General features: G+C 43.7%; 1 protein-coding gene across 1 annotated transcript in view; it reads left to right on the top strand.

The window, feature by feature from the left end:
• MSH2 (mutS homolog 2) overlaps window positions 1–9,572 on the top strand; it is a 755,480-nt gene extending 745,908 nt beyond the window's left edge. The window contains exon 16 of the mRNA XM_086927770.1: window positions 9,266–9,572. Within this exon, the coding sequence (XP_086783896.1) occupies window positions 9,266–9,430 (165 nt within the window). The 3' untranslated portion in view covers window positions 9,431–9,572. The remainder of the gene's footprint in view (window positions 1–9,265) is intronic.
• The last annotated feature ends 11,976 nt before the right edge of the window (window positions 9,573–21,548 follow it).

Here is a 21,548-nt window from a genome sequence, read left to right as displayed (position 1 = left end):
TTCTTTGTGCAAGTCCCCGATTGCTAACAGATTCTTAAAGGGCATCACTCATATGTTCCCTCCTGTTCCTTTCGTGATGCCCCAGTAGGACTTGAACCTGGTTCTAACTTACCTAATGTGCGCTCCCTTTGAGCCGCTTCATAACTGTCCTCTCCATCTTCTTACGCTTAAGACTGCTTTCCTGGTTGCCATCACCTCTGCCAGGAGAGTGAGTGAGCTCCAGGCTCTTTTCCTTCTGTCCATCCAGACAAGGTTGTGTTGCAGACAAAACCCTCTTTCCTGCCCAAGGTAGTCACAGCCTTCCATATCGGGCAGTCCATCAGTTGCCCACCTTCTTTCCGCCTCCGCATCCCTCGAAAGAGGAAGAGAGGCTCCACCGTCGAGACCCAAAACGTGCTCTCTCTTACTAGCTGGATCGCACATGCCAGTTCCGGGTGGATGACCAACTCTTTGTTGGTTACGTGGGCGCTAAGAAAGGACGGGCGGTGCACAAGTGGACCATCTCCCAGTGGATCGTGTTGTGCATCCTGGCGTGTTACTCTTTGGCTAAAAAGGAACTTCCTGTTGGGCTGAGTGCCCACTCGGGCCACGGCGACTACTACTGCCCTGGGCCGAGGAGTCCCCTTGCAGGACATTTGTCAGGCAGCTATGCGGGCCTCGCTGCACATGTTCACAAGACACTACTGCCTGGACAGCCGAGTCCGGAGGAATGGCTTCTTTGGCCGGTCCGTCCTCCAGGACTTTCTGGTGTGATTATTGGTTTGCAGACCCACCACCGGGGTTGGTATTGCTGGGGTATCTATTCTAAGGTAAGGAATCTATCACTAACGTGTTTCTTTCAGATGCACAAGTTACTACTTGTGTAATGATATATCTGTAAGAGACATGATTTAGTGATAGATTCCTTACCGTCCCACCCACCCTCCCCGTTCTGCGAACCGATATCTAGGGTTAAGGTCATCCCCTTTCAGGGCCCTAGTTTCATGGCACCAGTGTTGGTTCTATCATGGCTCTGCGTATCTGGCGCGGAAAAGCTGTGTATAAGAACTGACAACAGCGCGCGAGGGCGGCGTCCAAGTACTCCGGCGATGTCTTTCCGGCGCTGACGACGGACGCGGAGCCGCGGACAAGACCTACCGACGCGCAGGGGTATTGCTACGCAAAAGTTTCCGGATCCAGTCTGATGCCTGGGGATATTCTAAGGTAAGGAATCTATCACTAACTAATGTCTCTTACAGATATATTGTTACACAAGTAGTAACTTGCGCGTCACTATGCTTTGTTTTCTTCTACTTATCATTGCAGCTCACATATTCTACTCTAGAATCCAGTTGTTTCACTAAATACTTTGAATTGCTGATTTGTCTATTTCTTGTGTCTCCTTGCGGGCATGTCTGAGTTAACAACGAAAGGGTAGATCTGTTTCCGTATTTTCCTTGGGGAAGTTAGGGTTGTCATGGTCTGAGGTTTCAGAAACAATCAGGTACCCTGTAAGGTTTAGGAGTCGAGATGGTGCACTGTCAACTAGCCAGGAACTAGGTCAACATATTCTGATGGTATGAGCAGACACAGTCCCCATAGTTGTGAGCTTGTGTTGCCTAAACGCACAGTCTTACAACCTTACAAAACTGTGTCCGTCTTATCCACAGCCAAGTTCCAAACGCTTGATGACAATACATATCACACTCCTTCTTGTGAAACAATGAAGAATGATAGGAGTTACATTGCCTTTATTTTGACGAGCCCTGTGTTTTTCCATAAAATGAAAATAATATTTGTGAGTTATTTATTATTTAACAAAAGGTAGCATCAGTTCTTTGTGTGCTTCATGGAATTGTGTTTACCAGATTCGTTTCTAGCCCCCGTTGAACTGAAAGAATTTGGACCTTAGTTTAGCCTTCAGAGTCTATCTTAATAATTCCACGCCTTCTGGGGGCTCAGAGAAACTGTTTAGCGATAACACAAAACGAGGCAAAAAGGGTGTCTAAAAACTATATTGTTTAATGAATAATCAATCATCTGTGTTCTGAAGTGCAATGGATTCAAGTGGCTCCATCCCACATGCAATATTGCAGCGTTGGTGGCTTTCCGGGGTATATTCTGCTTTATTCAATCTGTGAACCATCCACCTGGATTATGATCCACACCTTTGGCAAACACAGTATATTGAACACCAGCTCCAGAACAAATCCCCTTTCTGGCTGAACTGAACGTCTGTGGAAAAACCTCTGAAGTCCCCCAATTGACTGCCTACAACCTTCTCTTTAATGTCCACACACACCTGCAAGAAAGGGGCCCATGATGAAGGATTCAGAACAATTTACTTATACTTATAGTGCCCTTCCTTCAGTCAACCCAACACCCATTGTCTCTCTTTAATTATTGATGATCTTGCATACACAGAAACCTAGGAGAAATCCATTGGGTTATGTTTGGATTTGTGTTTGGATGTGGAAGGGCTGCAATATTCTGCACTTTTCCTTTCTTTGTAGGCTTAGCATTGCTTTTATCTGATTTAAACATGCCTACTATATATGTCCTACATTTTCTCCTTTCCCTTTAATTAGTTCAAAGTGTAAATGGGAAGTTTGTTCTTTCATTGTGCACTTGCGTTAATTTAACGTGTCCGGCGTGGTTATATTCCCATCCATCTCGCAAGATACAGGGATGTGTAGATCCGTTTTTATAAGGCTGTTTATTCTTCCTGTCTCGTATCATTGCTTTGGAGCTATTGCTTTTTGTGATATACTTTGTCTTGTAATGTGAACTGAACTCTGTTTCGGAAAATTTCCCAGAACCCTGAAGTAGGGATAACATTTCATTGTTCCATGTAAAATATGGGTTTCCCCTACAGAATGACAGCAGTGACAGCCACCAGACCACTATAAAGATCTTTCTTATTATCAGGGCCACTAGGATTATGCAGCATTGAAGGACCAAATCAGGCTGCAAGTGTGAGAAAGTGGGTTATTACTTGAAGTGGGTGGTAGCTCTCGTCTAGTAATAATGACACTATTCCTTTCTAGGTCCATGTTGGTCTCAGTAATTTAAACATTAGCTCAACCCTTGGTAGTTGTAGCACAAAGCAGACTGTCATAATTTAGCAGAAATGTATAACTTGTATCAAAACAGATGAAAAGTTTAAAACAATACAGAAAAATCCCCACTCCAGTTTATAAACCTAGAGAAACCTTTATTGAACAAATAAATACAAAAATTCTAAGAGGACGAAGTCCGAAGTCGGGCCCAGGAAGGTGTTGTAGGGGTTTTGCTCCTCCTGGTGAATTCCTCTTCAGACTTAGAACATTTTCTGGAAGTCCTGATCATTTCAGGAGGACAAATTAGCAATTTGAATTTGAACGACAGTTCGACATCGGCGGCTGTGCCTTGGTGGTGGCCTGGTGGCAGCCTCTGGTTCTTTTTGTGAAAAGTTAAAATAATGTTTTAAAGTCCCCATTCTTACGTTTGTGACCGTACATTCGAACACCATCCATGGATCCAGGACCTTTTGGGCATCACTTGAGGGGTAAGGACTCCGTCTCCCAGAAACCACTAGCAGGGTCCAGTGTAAATCCAGTTAGAACTGGTCATATGGGCTCAGCAGAGAATTGGGCTTCTTACAGGTTGGTCGTTCATAGATCTGAACAGGAATCTAGCCAGCTACCCATTGGAGTCCACCCTTCTGTCCTGGTAACAAGTGGGGAACAGCTCAAGTCCTTGGGTTTTTCTCACCACAGGTTTAATGGCAGGGATAGGCTGAGGTGAAGAAGGTACTCATGAGTGCCACTGGCATGCCTGGCCCCAGCTTGTGGTTGGGGAAACTCCCTGACCAATAGAGAAAACGTTCCCAGGGGCTACCTATCCCACTTTGATATCACTTCCTGTGGGTTTGGCTCTAAGCAGTCCCACAGTGCACTGTTCTGCCATAATCCAACCTGGCAGGACCTTTCTTCCCCTGGGAAGAGATCTGGGTACACCCCTGGAATGTGTCTTTGGAAATAAGAAACCTCCTTTGTAAACCAGTTCTAAAGCCGGTTTTCTCTCAGCTGGGATTGATGTCACTCTCTCTACTTGGAGAATGGCAGGCGCAGGCCTAGGTGTGAGTTACATCTGACTATAAGAGGGATGCCCCTTTGAAGCTTGTACAATTGGTGGGCACAAACCCAATGCCATCTTGTCAGGAGCAAGTTACACCTCCTCTCAGCCAAGGCTCTTTTGTTCCCTTTCCTGGGACCTGATCACACCTCTTTCCAGGGTCCGGGAGGCTGCCAGGTGACAGTTGGGGATTAACTCTGAAGAGTCTACTGGAGGCTTTAGTCGGGTAAATGCCAACATTCTCAAAGTGGCATTTAAAAAAAAATGTTTTTAATCCCCTTAACCACTAGATTGGATTTTAAATTCCTATTAATTGGAGTCCTTTAGTCATGGCTCTAGCTATTCCTAAACTGAAGTTTTGCATTATACAGTTATAATGTAACCCAGTGCCTTTCTATGGGCAAGACAGCCTTGCCACAGTGAAAATCGACTTTGGAGATTTTCCACTGCCAGGACATTTACAGCATACGTAAACACGTCCTACTTTTACAGTACCATGCCTCTGCTTTATTGGATTTAGGGCCTAGTTTAGGTGTGATTTATAACAGGCAAAAGGTTCATTTGGCAGGTAGAATTTGCACTTTTAAGACTGCGCACGCAGGCTGGAGGGGCAGGCCTGGAGACATGCTTTCAATTGACACTCTAGTGGTAGCACTGTAGGTGCTGCAGTCCACTAGTGACATTAAACTTACAGGCTCTGGGTACATTGGGTACCATATCCTAGGGATTTATAGGTCAGTTAAAGGTGCCAATTAGGGTTTTTAACCAGTTAAAAAAGTTTTTAGAGGACAGAGCACATGCACTGGGACCTGGTTAGCAGGGTGCCAGAGTCCAAAAACCAACAGGGGCAGTTAATAAAAATGGGATTAATCATACAATAGAGGTGATTTATTATAGCTAGGTTATCTAAATTATGCTGTAATATAAGGCAGTTTATGCAGTGCATTCTATGTCAATATTATTTTGATAATATACATAAAAGGAGATAGGAGGAATGCTTGCAAACAGTCTAACCAGTGGCAAACGCTTGGCGCAGCATTCCATCCCATCTTTTTTCACCCACTCTGCAAATTTAGGCAAATGATGAGTACTGACCCAGCTCCTCATGGGAACAATCCATCCCAGACTGCCAGATGAAGCCCCCTCATGAAGAGACCACAAGTCAGACTAGTTTCAGCTTTATTAGGTCTTGTAAGAGTGCTACTGTTGCTGCTGACCTAGACGTTCATCATATGCTTTATTGTCTGAATAAATACTTCACATATTTTTATCCATATATCTAGGATCCTGTAGCACAGCAAACAAGGGTTAGAGTGCTACACCGAGGAGTTGCCAGTGATTAGACTAATTTGCCAACATTCCTCTGATCACCGTTTGTGTTTTTGATTATTTTGACATAGGTAAAGACGGGTTGCAGACCCATACTAAACATTATCATCATTTTTAGACCAGCATTATCTCTTTTTCTGTTATTTAAGTGTGCAGACTTCTTAAGTTCAATTTCCAAATGCACTTTGTGAACACAACACCATTATGGAACGACATTTCGCGCCAATCCGTCGCACAGCATCACAATGCCTACTGGCACATTATCCATCACGTATACCATTTTTTATTCCAATTAGTCATCCTTCTTCCAATACTGGTTTTTCCACATATTAGCATATTCCTCACTTGGACTGATCTTGCCATTTATCCAGGTTTCTAATGTTCCCACCATGTCCATCCAGACCTTTCAGTGAAAACACGAATGAAGCATTCTTCGTTCAGGACAGTGTTTATTTGTTTAAAAACCCAATGCATTTCGTGCATAGTTGCACTTCTTCAGGGGTCACTCCGCTGAACTTTTACAAAACACCTCCCGTCTCTTCGACGGCTGAAATACTTTAATAAACACTGTCCTGAACGAAGAATGCTTCATTCGTGTTTTCACTGAAAGGTCTGGATGGACATGGTGGGGAACATTAGAAACCTGGATAAATGGCAAGATCAGTCCAAGTGAGGAATATGCTAATATGTGGAAAAACCAGTATTGGAAGAAGGATGACTAATTGGAATAAAAAATGGTATACGTGATGGATAATGTGCCAGTAGGCATTGTGATGCTGTGCGACGGATTGGCGCGAAATGTCGTTCCATAATGGTGGTGTTTGATTATTTTGATCCATGTGACCTGCAAACAACATTTATGTTGAAATTAGCATGTTATGTTTCAAATTGTGACAAATGTAAGGAATGCATTATTACTTAAAAAATGCAGCAGCCACAGAATCATATAAATCCACTGGCCCTTTGTCCATTGTTTTATTAGCAGTTTAGTCATAAAAGATGCACAAAAGCTAAACCTTTTCTTTCCAATCAGTGCCCTTCGGCCTTATGATTTATGTCACCCGAATCGCCAGATGGCAGTATTGGGCCTTATGGACCTTGTATGTAACTTTGCAGGGATATAATAACTATATAGTGACTCCCAATGTATCCACAGTCAGGTTCGCAATATACAATTTGTTGTGGTTTCCCTACAAATCAAAATGGCCCTATGATTATATTGTATATCTTTTGCCCATTAAAATGCTTATCATCCACTTTTAGAAAATATAGACTGCAGTGGCTGTTAGGAATCTAAGTCTTCTAACTTGAAAAATGCCCTCAGTTGTTTTAAAAGTAGTTATTTACCTGCTGATTTGAAATTAAGTCTTCTCTTGTGGTATGCTGACCTCATAGTTAGCTTACTTCATACTCCCTTTAGCAATATTCTGTTTATAGAGCAGATGTGAGAATTAATACAGGACAGCTTGAATACAATGTTCAGAAAAACGCAAAGCAAGCTAGATATTTAACCAATTTGGAGTAATTGAAAACAAAACCCAGGCCGAAGGTACAACATGGGACAGAGTCTCCTCCCCGCCACCAACCATCCGAACCTTGCCAAGAGAGTACGGTGTGGAACTTTTGAACTTTTAATTGCTGAACAATTTCAGATTCTGCAGGTTTATCAAGTATTGTTTTTGGTGTCCCAACCAGACTTAGCCTCTAAAGGTGTACAGTATCATCCACTTTTAGAAAATATAGACTGCAGTGGCTGTTAGGAATCTAAGTCTTCTAACTTGAAAAATGCCCTCAGTTGTTTTAAAAGTAGTTATTTACCTGCTGATTTGAAATTAAGTCTTATCTTGTGGTATGCTGACCTCATAGCTAGCTTACTTCATACTCCCTTTAGCAATATTCTGTTTATAGAGCAGATGTGAGAAATAATACAGGACAGCTTGAATACAATGTTCAGAAAAACGCAAAGCAAGCTAGATATTTAACCAATTTGGAGTAATTGAAAACAAAACCCAGGCCGAAGGTACAACATGGAACAGAGTCTCCTCCCCGCCACCAACCATCCGAACCTTGCCAAGAGAGTACGGTGTGGAACATTTGAACTTTTAATTGCTGAACAATTTCAGATTCTGCAGGTTTATCAAGTATTGATTTTGGTGTCCCAACCAGACTTAGCCTCTAAAGGTGTACAGCAGAATGCCTCAACACACGACTTTCCTTCTACACCCCCTCCCGCCAGCTACGCTCTTCCAACCAAGCCCCTTGCCGCTGTACCTCGCATCAACAAAACCACCATGGGAGGAAGATCCTTCTCCTACCTGGCGACTAAAACCTGAAACTCACTTCCCATTCACCTTCGCCTCACTCAGAACCACCTAGCATTCAGAAAGCAACTTAAAACCTGGATATTCGACAAGTAATTCCCAACCCTTCCTCAAGCGCCTTGAGACCCTCTGGGTATGTAGCGCGCTATATAAATTATTTGACTTTGACTTTAGACAATGCTGACTAGAAGAGCTGGAGTTCCTTCAATGTACAGTCACATTGAAGGAGCCCTGAAGTTCGACATTTCTGTGAGAATAAGATGTATTTTTCAGTCAACAATTGTGAGCAGACTGGGCTATTGCAACTCACTGTATTTGGACGCTCTTGACTATGCACATTAAAAATGCACCCGCAAAGCTTTGGACAGGGCTTATCATTCATCTTCTTTGGATGCACTGGCTACATTGCATTGGCTCCCAGTAGACAAGAGAACAATTTGCAAGTCTCTCTGCTTGGCTCACATGGCATTTCACAATAAGGCTTCTCTTTTTCTCCAACAACAAAAACTCTGAACACAGGGCAAACACTTGTCAGTTACTACACTAATAGACCAGTCCAAATGTACTGATAACTATTATACACCCCCACAGTTTTTGAGGGGAAGAATTCACTGCACTTCGCCCAAAAAGTTTCCAAACTCAGATTAAAAAAGGCCAATCTTCCTTGACAGATACACAGAACAACACGCTGTCTGACACATCCAGGTCAGTATCAGGTATCCACACCGTCGGTGTTGGACAAGGTTCTACTTAGAAAAAAATGTGCGAAAACCGAATGACACCTCGCGGAAACACCACCAACGGGGTAACTGGTATGTAATTTCCAGACAAGCCCCTGTCTCATCATCAGTAGTCACTCAATTCTCAAAGAAAGAAAGAAGATAGTGTCCAAAACAAACAACCAAAACGTGTAACAAACAGTGGCAGCAGAGAACATCTGCTAGTGACAAACATTCAACATAAAAAAGTGCATAAAACACAGCATCCAATTCCCTTCACAAACTTTATTCATAGGGAAATGAATGTCTGTTATCAGGATAAAAAGGCTGGTAGCTATTCCTGCATACCATTACCTATTGCCAATGCCGACATGTTTCACTGCCACAGTAGTTTTGGCAGATTCATCAGGGCTGCACTATATGCTGCCACTGCACTCTTGGACACTTGTTCTGTGTTTAACTGCCAAGGAAACAGGCACATAAAATGAGTTAAAAAAGTATGTAAACACACCCAAAAATTGCCGTATAGTTATGGAGATATGTGACAGAACAGACTGAGATTGCGAATTTTCCATGTTTTAGGGGTAAGATCAGATATACTTGATCCAGCAGAGTGCAATACCCAGCATCATCACCTCACAAATACTGTGCATTGCCATTCAAAAAGGGTCTTTCTCTCAATCATTTTCTACCATATGTCTGTCACACGTTATAGGGGATTGTTCTACGAATCAGTTCAGCATTTGCACTTACTGTTTTTGTTTACGGTATGATTAATATACATGTTTTCTTGTGTTCTAGGAAGGCGAAAAGATTATCCAGTCTTTCCTTTCCAAGATTAAAGCTCTACCAATAGGCGAGATGTCGGAGAACGATATTAAAAAGAAACTGAAGCAAATGAAAGCAGAAGTGATAGCCTCAAATAACTCTTTTGTGAATGAAGTGATATCCCGAATAAAGAGTTAAGAACACTTAATTTGGACAAGCTTTAAATATCAAACTGTTTCTGAATACAGGAATCATGGTGCCCTTTTTAGGTTAAAATTTGTACTACTACTTTGACATGCAAGTTTTTTTGTACTGTTTAATAAAAGTTGTTTGTTTACTATTTGGTTGTACTTCTTTATATATTGAATAGTGTCTGCACCAGTTAGTATGCAGCTCAGTATAGTAGTAGGGGCATTATGCATATTAGAACTGAAATGGTCCTGTATTTGGGCCTGCTCATATATGTGACCACTCGGCATTGACTTCTGCATAAAAATAATACTGTCACCAGTGCTAAAATCCCTCTAGTATATCCCCCATTCTGTGCAGTCTTTACTGGCCTCGGGTAAAATTTCAATCACTGTGTTAAGTACACAAGACGAGACGGGGAGCTGGATCCTTTTAGGTTGAAATTTAAAGGTGATGGGTGGAATGCTTGCCACAGGTCACTTGGGACTGCTTTCCAGTGCATCCTTTTTCCCTTAAGTGAGGCAGGTATACCCAGACGTGTGCCTCGTGCTCACTGTGCCATAATCAAACTACAGCTCACTGATGAGGCCCAAATAGGCTAAAAGCAGTATGGTGCTGGCTTTGATTATTTTTACTGGGAATGTGACATGGTAATCTGAGCTGGGCTGTTCCTGGAGGAGCAGTCTTGCTACTGCTGTTGTAGGTGTAGGATTAAGACTAATTTGTTTGTGGCATTTCCTCCCTTCCCATACCCCTCTCCTCATCTAGAGTGGCACAGGTGGCAAAAACTGTTTCACTAGAATGTGACCTGAGACGTTTGGAAGCATTGTATCCATCACCTTTGTTGGGTTACTCTTTCTTGGTTAATGCTGGACAGAAACCTTCACTCTGCCCAACCAGACCTAGTCACTGTGCAATTTTGTAAAGGTGTGCCAGATAAGGCTTGACTTTTGACAGCAGGCTGTTGAGTTAATTTCCATTTAATGTATTGCTTATAGTGTAAACAGACCTTTTGGAAACAACTGACAGCCTTGTTTTGTCGCAGTCTAACCTGGGATGTTTTCTAGAACTTTACACTGTTAGCCCCACAAAACCTCACGTAACCTATGATTTGTAAATCTTCTTGTTAACCATTTTCAGACTTTTTATGACTAATGTATTAGCTGTTATATGTATGAATCTAAACATATTTTGATAGCTTTTTGATTCTCATAAGCACATCAGATGTATGCAGGGTTCTTTTATACAACCACAAAAAATACTGACTTTCCCAAGGGTGACTTAAGGGACAAAGAAATTACTGACCTTTTGATAGATAAATTATGGGTGTGCTCATGTGACACTGTCTCTCCCTCATGAGTTACAGCAAACACATGATGGACGGTATACTGACAATGCAAACATTCTCCCCCGTCAAAAGACTCTGTTAAATCCATTGTTCTTTTGCCCACTACGCCACCCCAGTTTGGACCCAGTCATATGCAAATCAGTCTTGACCCTGTGCCCCATGGGTACAGTCCAGACCGAACTGCCAGGCCAGGTCCTCCCTGACCCGAAAACAAGCATCCTGGGACTGGTTTCAGGGTATGTCACCCTTCTTCACTAAGGCTAGCTTGAATCCAGTGGCATAGTGAGCAAGGGACCCACGTCTGGGCATACCCATACCACTTAGGTCAAAGTGTTAAAGCAAACAAATGATGGACGGAATGCTGACCGTGCAAGCATTCTTCTTCAGTCAAAAGATCTGGGTTAAATCCATCGTTCTTTTGCCCACTATGCCACCCCAGTTTGGTCCCAGCCATATGCGAATCAGTCTTGACCCTTTGCCCCATGGGAACAGTCCAGACCGAACTGCCAGGCCCAGCTCCCCCCGGTCCGGTGTTAGGTGTCCCGTCCCCCCCATCTGATCGGCGTTGAGTGAGCTGCCGACCCGGGGACGCGTTAGGCTCAGGCCGGCTCTTGGTCTCATAGATGCGGCCGGGGCCTCCAGACGGAACGGGAGGTCCTACGGGTCGGCTGCCGATCCTCCCCGTTGATTCACCTACACTTCCCGGGCTTGGTAGGGCAGGGGTGATACTTGGGGCACATTACAGCGAGGGGAGGGGCTCACGCGAGCACCCATGCCCTCCAGAGTGCGTCAGAAGTCTTCGGAGCCTCCGCCCCAGCCTTAAGCACGCTGGGGCGGCTTTGGGAAGTGTAAGGGTGCGCAATGTCTAGCTCCCATTCAGCGAACCGCAGCAACCTTGGTTCGATCGGAGTCTCGGCATCGCGAGGGACAATGTCAAAGCAGTTGTGTCAAAGCAGGCCATCTCAGTGGGGTGACTGTTCACCACCGAGCACATGACGACAGGCTTGTCACGATTTGGGATCCTAACAGGGCCCATTCAAACTCTCAACATTAGGAGGGCGGTAGAGAGAGGCATTAACTTGGGTAATGGTTTCGCACAGGACTTATCCCCCTGTTGGTGTCATGTGGGCACATTAGGGAGCTGGGTACGCTTGGGAGGGTAGAATATAATTTACCAGGTTGTGGCCCGTGCGGCCAACTAAGCTGCATTCGTGGTGCGAGGATTGGAGAGGCCCTTCCCCAGTTCTGCGCATTTCCCCACCTTGCTCCTGGCTGAGCGCATTCCTTACTGCCGGTCCAGCCTCCAGGACTTGTGACTGCGCCGTGTGGGAGGGGGGGGCGAGTGTTGCGTGGCTCCAACCGTAACTGTATTCCGGGTGAGTTAGACCGGGACACCGGCCCGCGTGGGCTGAAAGTGGCGTGGTGGGGGAGGGCAGCGAGTGGCGCAAAGCTCCCCTGCCGCAGCTCTTTGCCTCGGGCATAGTGCTGCGCTCAAGATTGGCTCTCGGAGCCAGAGGAAGTGGCATTTGGGTGAGCCTGTATTCATGCTAGGGGAGCAGCGAGGTCCTGTTGCTCCCTCCGCTATTTAGTTTATGGCGGAGCAAAGTTTAAGCCCCGGTCTGCGTGGGCAGAATGTTGCAGGGATGGCGGGGCAATGGGCTCTGCGCTGCTCCCTCCTCCACTGCAACCAAAATGATGGTTGTCGGGGCATTCTATCGTGTTTCATTCAATTAAGTGTTTGTGTGTTCCCCTCCGATTATTACAGCCTTGTATAAAAAGTTTACCTGAACCCAAGCTTGATATTTGTGTGTGCAAAGTTTTTTTGAAGGTAGCACTGCTGAGCCTCATCCTTCCACATACCAGGAACTTCTCACAGCATTGGGTGCCCCATGCCCAGCCAGTCCCGCTTGCACAAATAAAATACACATCAAAAGACCACTAGCTGGGGCTCATGTAAATCTTGGTGGATGGCTCCCCTCAAGGATCTGACTGCAGAGGCCTCGCCTCAGCCATCCTAGCGGTGACCCCTCTGTTAAAGCTTTGAGTTCTCTGGTGCTGCAGCTTGGAATTCTTGAAAAAAGTGCTCTTCGAGGAGCACCTTTCTGTAAAATGCAATCACATGTGGTCACCATGTAATGATAACTCTACAGCCCAATTCCGCCCACCCCATGGTTCCCCCGCCCCATCTACAGTGAGACTATGAATTTTCTGATCGCAGAGCCTCGCGGCGGACAGAACCGTTTGCCAAAGGCCCATTGACCACATGTTGTGTGCTAAATAGTGTTGAATGGGCACCATAATGCCCTAATAGTCTTCACAATAAAAGGCATAGCAGTTGCAAAAAGGAAAATGCTAAAATATTCTCCATCTGCTGTTAAAAAACTAGGGACGTATTTTTTCCATGAAAGACATGGTGGTTGTAAGTAAGAAGAATACAGCATCGTCCTAAATGCACTGTAAGTAAACTCTCAGTTGTTTTTGAAAACAAGAACGGTTGCTATCAGTTCGCCATTACTGCCTGCCTAAAAATAACTGTGTGCTGAACGACCAGCACACAGACAACATAATTTGTCACAAAAATCATGGTTTCTCACAAATGTGTAAAAGCTAAAAACGTCACAAACTTTAGAGGGTTTTGATTACAACGCTGTTTTCGTGCCTATCAGTATGCGTGTATCTCTAGGTACCTGTGCCCCCATGCACCAGTACGTGTGTGCTTTTTAATCTTGGTATTCTTATTGTGGGCATTAATGGCTGTGTCCTCAGTTGCATGTGATGTATGTCAAAATCAACAACCACCATTAACTAAACAACACCAATGCAGTGCCACCAACAACACACTACCAACACAACTACATCCATATGCCTCATACTACTCTCATCCACACTCCCAAACATTCTAGCACACACTGCTCTACTCCACAACACTCTCCACCCTTCTGCCTACCACTGCTCTTATCCTCATACCTCTGTCCATATGCATCACACTGCTCTTCTCTTCCTTCTCCTACAATCTCATTAACACTGCTCTTCTACACCTATCTACTTCCTTGTGACTAATACTAAGCAAATAATCTTACCTTCCTGCTACCTCACACTGCTCTTCTACTTTTCACTCTTCTTTCATATCCCTTCTACTACTCTTCTACTCCTCTCTCCTTCATTATGCCTCGTACTGCTCTCCACGGTTTCCTTCCTTCAAAAACACGCTAATCTCCTCCATGCTTTTTTCCTTCTCCCTCATACTACTCTCCCCACTCCCCTTTCTTCTGCCTCATGCTACTTTCCTCCTCACTATACTTTATTACCCTAATGCTATTTTTCTAATCACTCTCCATCCCAAATCTTCTCCTTCTAACGCTATGCGTTAAACTACTACACACATAACAATAACAATTCAACCAACATAAAGGCACACTATATCACATACAAACACTCAATAAGACATAGTTGTTATCTGCCTTAAAAAAAAGACTTTCAATTTGCTAAAAATATATTTTGAATAATGAATCAATTTTATTGTATTGTGTAAATAACTATGAATTTAGATTTTAATGTAATCATTTTTGTATTTTTTTATACTTTATTATAATGCTGTGAAATGTCTGTTTTTTAACTGTAGTATACTTTTTATGCCTACATTGTGTTGGCGAAATAACGTTGATCTGACTGACATAGCTGAAATACAATACCAATAGCAAAGCAAATAGCTTTAACTTAAACAAAGGCGAGACCTATTGCATTTCCAATGCTTGTTTCTTCCAGTAGCTTTCTTAATAGGTGAAAACTGTGTTCAAGGTGAATACCATTTGCATGTGGTTTGATAGTTACATGGCCTCTAATTCATGTTCTTTACCATAGCATACCTCCGATTGAAGATTGCCATTATATTACTGTTTTAAACTGTATTCCGGGGTACACAAATAACCGAAGTTAAGTATTTCCCTGTCCGATTTATGTAAGGTTTTAACTGCCAAAAGTCGGCCAGGCAAGACCACTTCGCATGTGCAGTGTTGTAATGCTGTGTACGGCACAGACCATAGTTTGGGCCCAACATGGGATTATTGTACTCTTCAGGAGTAAGGCGTCTAAGTGTTAATGAATATTAATGGAAAACCTGTGAAAGTAACAGGAAACATTAACTATTGTCAGAAAATGGGTATATATATATATATATATATATATATATATATATATATATATATATATATATATATAAATATATATATATATATATATATATATATATATATATATATATATATATATATATATTGTCGCTCCAGGTTGTCCACCTTTGAGTAGCACCCGAGCAGCAGCTTTATTTATGTGTAGGTGAGGACGGGGATCCGCTTGTAGACGCCGCTCCGTAATGGATCTGCCCGACGCGTTTCGAAGCTCCATCTGCTTCTCTTCAGGGGCTTTAACGAAAGCGGTGTGCGCACCCGTTACACTTCTCCAATTTGATATAACTCAGCCGTCGATGGGAGGCTCCAATGAGACTTCTGGGAAGTGTAGTGCGGAAAGCGCACAATCAAGTCCTGTATGGACTCCACAAGTGGGCCCGTCCTCGATCCCATGTACGGCTGCTACTTCACTGCCGTGACCCCCACGTTAACGGGGTGGTGCAAACTCCGCGGCTGGACTGCCGCGTGTAAATTGTCGCTCCAGGTTGTCCACCTTTGAGTAGCACCCGAGCAGCAGCTTTATTTATGTGTAGGTGAGGACGGGGATCCGCTTGTAGACGCCGCTCCGTAATGGATCTGCCCGACGCGTTTCGAAGCTCCATCTGCTTCTCTTCAGGGGCTTTAACGAAAGCGGTGTGCGCACCCGTTACACTTCTCCAATTTGATATAACTCAGCCGTCGATGGGAGGCTCCAATGAGACTTCTGGGAAGTGTAGTGCGGAAAGCGCACAATCAAGTCCTGTATGGACTCCACAAGTGGGCCCGTCCTCGATCCCATGTACGGCTGCTACTTCACTGCCGTGACCCCCACGTTAACGGGGTGGTGCAAACTCCGCGGCTGGACTGCCGCGTGTAAATTGTCGCTCCAGGTTGTCCACCTTTGAGTAGCACCCGAGCAGCAGCTTTATTTATGTGTAGGTGAGGACGGGGATCCGCTTGTAGACGCCGCTCCGTAATGGATCTGCCCGACGCGTTTCGAAGCTCCATCTGCTTCTCTTCAGGGGCTTTAACGAAAGCGGTGTGCGCACCCGTTACACTTCTCCAATTTGATATAACTCAGCCGTCGATGGGAGGCTCCAATGAGACTTCTGGGAAGTGTAGTGCGGAAAGCGCACAATCAAGTCCTGTATGGACTCCACAAGTGGGCCCGTCCTCGATCCCATGTACGGCTGCTACTTCACTGCCGTGACCCCCACGTTAACGGGGTGGTGCAAACTCCGCGGCTGGACTGCCGCGTGTAAATTGTCGCTCCAGGTTATTATATATTAGAAGAAAATGTTTTTTTTTAATTTTTGACAAGTGCGCCCTTACCAACTGAATGAACACACTACACTGCCCTTGGAGAATCTCTGCTCAACCCCTTGTATCATTTGCTCAAGGTGTTTGCCAGAGAAATGTGTGTTAGGGTATCAAAGTACCAAACTATATTTCAGTTAAGAACATAGTACAATAAAACTCCAAAATCTGTATAGAAAAATATAATAAGCAGAGTCACAAAATGATCAAAATCCGATAAGGGGTACCAGATGCATGGATTTTTCACGCTTTAAGGCAAAAGCTCCAAGAAATAAAAAGGGTCAATCGGAAATCAGGGTTCATTTTCGAACCAGACATAGGTACAATTTCAGGCCAACCACAATGGTGCGGTCAAAGGTTTTATCCTGTTTTTTTTCTGGTTCTCAAAAGTCCTCCCGCAGGATAAGGTCGATTGAAGAGGCCAATGAGTGTCTATCAAAGTTTGATGCCTCTTCGGCAAGCTCACACTGAAACCATCAGTGTTGCCTCCACAAGCTCCAAGCGAGACAAAGTAGACTGCTTCACCATTGGATAGGCTTGCTGCCTTAACCCGGTCTCAGGTTTTACCTTTGGACTTAGTCACTCCTTTTAGTTATTGAAATTCTCCAGCAGTATAAAACTGGATGCCATGTCGGGGCAGAGCTCCACAATGCTGGATACTTTTATTAGATGCAACTGAAGCCTTTTCCTTTGCAGCATTTGTCTCAAAATGAGACAAATCAGTATATCTTTCCAGTTGAGGCTGCACCATCCCTTCTGATGACTCAACACCTTGTTCGGCTGCATGAAGTTCTTAGTGGTGGGAAAGTGCCTACTGGTTACTCCTACAGCCCTCGAGGTAAACTTCTAGGTGTAAGGGCTCTCTCAAAGTCCAGTTCACAGGGATTGACTGGGCCTTAATCTGAACAGAAAGCCCTTCTGCCTTTTGTGTCCCCTTTAGCAGAAACAGGAGGCCAACCACTTGACCCTTTATGAGCAGTTCTAATCCCAAGGTGTCAGCAGGAAGCCCTTGGGTTTTCTTTTCTCCAGCAGGTAGGCAAGTCTTCTGCCTTGTTTATGTTTATTCCTGGATTCATGAATGTTCTGAAGTAGTAGTAGTGAGGTGTTAATCTTAGCCTGTACACTAACCATTGATTGAAGAATTCCACACACTCAATATTGACCTCTTTCCCTCCAAAGCACAACCTCCTTTTCCAGCATTTCATCAGTTTACTGGAAACCTTCCTAGCGTCTATTGGGTATTGGGTTACTGGTTGAGGGGGTGAAAGCCTTCTCAAGCAGCAGCCGCCACAATTTCTGCCAGGGGGAAGTCACAAGCAAACTGCAAATTAACCTGTGCTTAACCCTCTGATAGTCAATTTAGAAAAATAGTGTTAAATGTAAGCACAAAATTCTGACCAAAACAAAGAAAAATCCAATTAGTGAACCAGAGATATACAATTTTACTGATTTAGGTGAAAATAGTGCCTAAAAGCACAATGCGTCAACTGTGGATTTCTGATTGCGCCAGACCGGGATAAAGTCACAAGTTCAGGCCAACCGCGATGCAGCGTGTGCTCAATAAAGAGACTACATTTGGCCCGCTGAACAAGAGTACCTTAATGCCTGGTTGCAGAGCGCTGCAAGATCCAGTGTCGAGGATGCGTTGTGCAGCAGAGGTGCTGCTGTTACATTCTATATAGGTACCATAATATAGGCCTCAGGCCTCGGGAATTTCACTGCCCTTCACCTATATTCTTCACTACATGACACTTGTCATGGTTTACAGGGACTGACCTTTTACCTAGATCCAACACTGCATTCAGAACGCGGGTTCTCTCTAGTTCGAAATCTCGTACATTATACATGAGGATTCTTGGAAGCACAGCGGGAATACCATCTCCGGTATAATATCTATGTATAAAGTTTATACCAGACGTCAACCTTAGGCCAACACAGTAATACAGCAAGGTAGGACCCCATGGGAGACCTATGGGTATGTTTACATCACATTTTGCTAGGATAGAAAGAGAAGATCGAGACTTCCCAAATGACACACTGATCAGAGACACGGAGGTTCCTGTACGCATATACTCCAGCTCGCAGTGCTCTAACATCCCTCGCAGGGTGTCCAACTCAAGACTAGGACGGGGTCCCATAGTCTCCCACTTCAGGTAATAGGGTCGACTAAATCCTAGAGGGATTCTTGGCTTAACATCTACACAAAGGCTAGGTACATTTAGGTACATCTAGTTAGGGAGACATCGTAGGAGTCTGCATCTTTTTATCATGTGTTTTAAATATCAAATGTATTCATGATTATAGGAAGATGGTAGAACTATACCTTCCGTTTACCTTTATAGTACTGTTAATCATTTATATTGCATACTGTAACTGTTGTTGCAGCTCATCTATTCTACACCCGAATAACAACTGTTTAATAAATGCTTATTGAAAAGCACCCAGCTTTTTTATTCTGTGTATATCTCTGAGACAGACTAAGTAAGCACGAGTGACTAAGCGAAAAGTAGTATATTGTTTCAACGGTCCTGAGGGATCAGGGTTGTCCTGTTCTATAGTTGCCAGGAACTATTCTCTCCTTGGTATGAGGAGATTCTAGTGGCACTGAGAGCTAGATGGTACAAACGGGCCAACATACTCGGTGGGGGTGATCAGAGTTAGTCTGACACCAATCCTACAGTTTATGTTGTCTAAATGTGCAGATCCTGTATACTTTTTATAGGAACTACAGGTCATTGCGCCGCCAACGTTGGTTGGGTACTTATTTAACAGTAGAATCTGAGTAGTTCAGTTGCGCTATTCTCAGAAATCCCTATCCACAGAACCCCAAAGACGTCTGCAGTGGGTGGTCAAAACTCTGCCACAGTTGAGTAGGCAAAATATCCAATTTATTGGCTTTTGGTTAATCAAGCTTGAAGGACACAGTGTTCCTAAAAATTGTGCAAAACACCTTATCTTAGTTTCGTTGAAAATCTCTTGTCTAAAAACAAGGACTGAAGACGCGGACAACGCAGAAAGTGTTGTGCCAAACTTGCAACTCTCTGATGAAGAAAATGCAGATGCAATTCACATTGCAGAAAATGTTAGAAATACAGTCACCCTGACACTGTTTGCGCATGGTCTAACACCTAGGGGGGCATAGTAGCTTTCGTGACTGAGGCACACAGAACAGAGTTATTTTATTGGGTTACATTCTCAGCAACAAATGCAAGAACAAAAACATTTCATTTCTACACAGAAGGTGAAGCACCAGCGGAATACTGTCTGAGGACAATGAGGTTCCGCTCATGTACCAGGAACATTTATACTGGTTTAAATGTGCCCTACCCCATACAAGAAGTAGAGTAAGACTCTGTCCGCTCGGAAGAGAAGGAGCAACATGGCCAATATTGGCAGCCTACACACCACCTCCTGACATTGTAACAATGCCAAGAGCAGACTTACTAATACTTCACAAAGAATTTTAAAAAACTTGACAGAAACATTATGCAATTCGTCATGTGGACACTTACAATCCAGCCAGCGATGTTAACAACAAATACAGCTCACGTTCAAAACACAGCCACTAAGATTACACCACAAACGTTACATGCAGGTATGGGTAAGATGTCCGCAAAACGTGAACAAATGCCATTCTGGATTGCTCAGAAAAAACACAGCTAGAAGCAGTATTTCCAAATACTAGCCCTCATGAGAAACATAGAATGCTGGCAGTCTGCTTGCCCATGGGGATAACACCACAGATAGAGGATTGTACCTCGTGGGGTACAGTTTTAGCTGCCATATACCCAGAACACATGGTATCCCGTTATTAGCCATAATTCCAGATATATTAAGACAGATACAAAATGAGTACGAAGCAGAACCTGCTCTGAACTTAGGAATTAAGTTACTGTGTAACCATGCCCAGGTATCAGTCATAATATTAGCAAATATTAAAGGGGAGGCAGCATCAGTGGCTTTCTTCCAATGCCTAGTTTGGGTGGGAAAGCATTAAAACCTCAACTGATGGGTAGTCCCAAGAAAGAGACATTCAAGCAGACACCTACTTCTTCTAAAAAGAAGTGGGACAATAACAAAAAACAAAAAGTTAATGAAAACTGATCTCAATCCAGAGGTAGATCTCCTGCACAGGAGCCCCCTGAAAGGAAGTTTAACCTTATGAATAGGGATAATATTAGGAAACCTGACGGGTATCAGGATACTGATACACGTTCCTTTCGTTCCTTTCAGGGTTCATTGAAAAACTCTGAGAGAGAAGGACGGTCAGACAGACAAGAAGAGTGTACAATGTCCAGAGACAACCAGCACACTCAAGACTATACTTCCAAAAAAGAAGATACAGCCTAAACAAAACCACAGTTCAAAAAGAAGGTTGCAGGTCTAAAGATCAGACATGCCCAGAATTCTAAGGACTCTACTACTGAACGGGGAATGGGCTTGGACGATGCTAGACAGTGCAGCAGAAGTAACAATAGCTTGCCAAAACCTGATGGTATTTCTGGTGACAGCAGACTTGAATGATTATATCCCGGTGGAAGCACCCGATATTAGGGTAAGTATCACACATAAATTGTATGAAATAGCATTCCAAATGGAGGGGGACAAATGCAGGACACTTAAAGGTCTCTTTTGGGAGAACCTAACGTTTGGCTATGACATTTTGTTAGCTGTACAAGATTGCCCACCAGCATTCGTCATGGATTGCCCTAGGGGAGAAACAGTAATTTTACCAGCATTGTCCGCCCATGTTCCCATATTTAAAATAAACATTTGGGCTGGAGTGGGAAGCAGCCCAAGCCCCAGCATTATACAAAAACCATGTTGGATGGGATGAGGATTCAACCCACCACATATTTCCATTAACAAATACTCCAACTGCACAAAGGCAGTATCCGATCAAGAAAGAAGCTAAAAAGCAGGTCACGAACATCTTAGATCAACTTGAATACCAAGGTTTGATTGAAACTTTCCCCTCTCAAATGAATAACCCTTTGTTTCCTGTATCAAGACCGGACAATTCATATCGTTTAGGTTTGGATTACAGACATTTGAACACATGCACTAAGACATTTGCCTTTCAAAAAGGCCTCAGTGCTGCATTAATGAATAACGTGCGGAAAATATACAAAACAACAATAGATATCTCAAATGGGGTTTTAGCCAAAATATAGCACCAGAGAGCAGATATTGTACAGCATTCTCAGCGCTAGGGTCATACGTCAATTTTGTAAACTCCCCCAGGGGTATAAGAACAGCCCAGGGTTGTTTTCGGCTAGGGTAACTGAGTTACTTC

Source organism: Lissotriton vulgaris, chromosome 6 (assembly GCF_964263255.1).
Source record: "Lissotriton vulgaris chromosome 6, aLisVul1.2, whole genome shotgun sequence".
NCBI classification, from domain to species: domain Eukaryota; kingdom Metazoa; phylum Chordata; class Amphibia; order Caudata; family Salamandridae; genus Lissotriton; species Lissotriton vulgaris.
The sequence above is the reverse complement of the archived record's forward strand: the minus strand, read 5'-3'. Positions and strand labels throughout refer to the sequence as shown.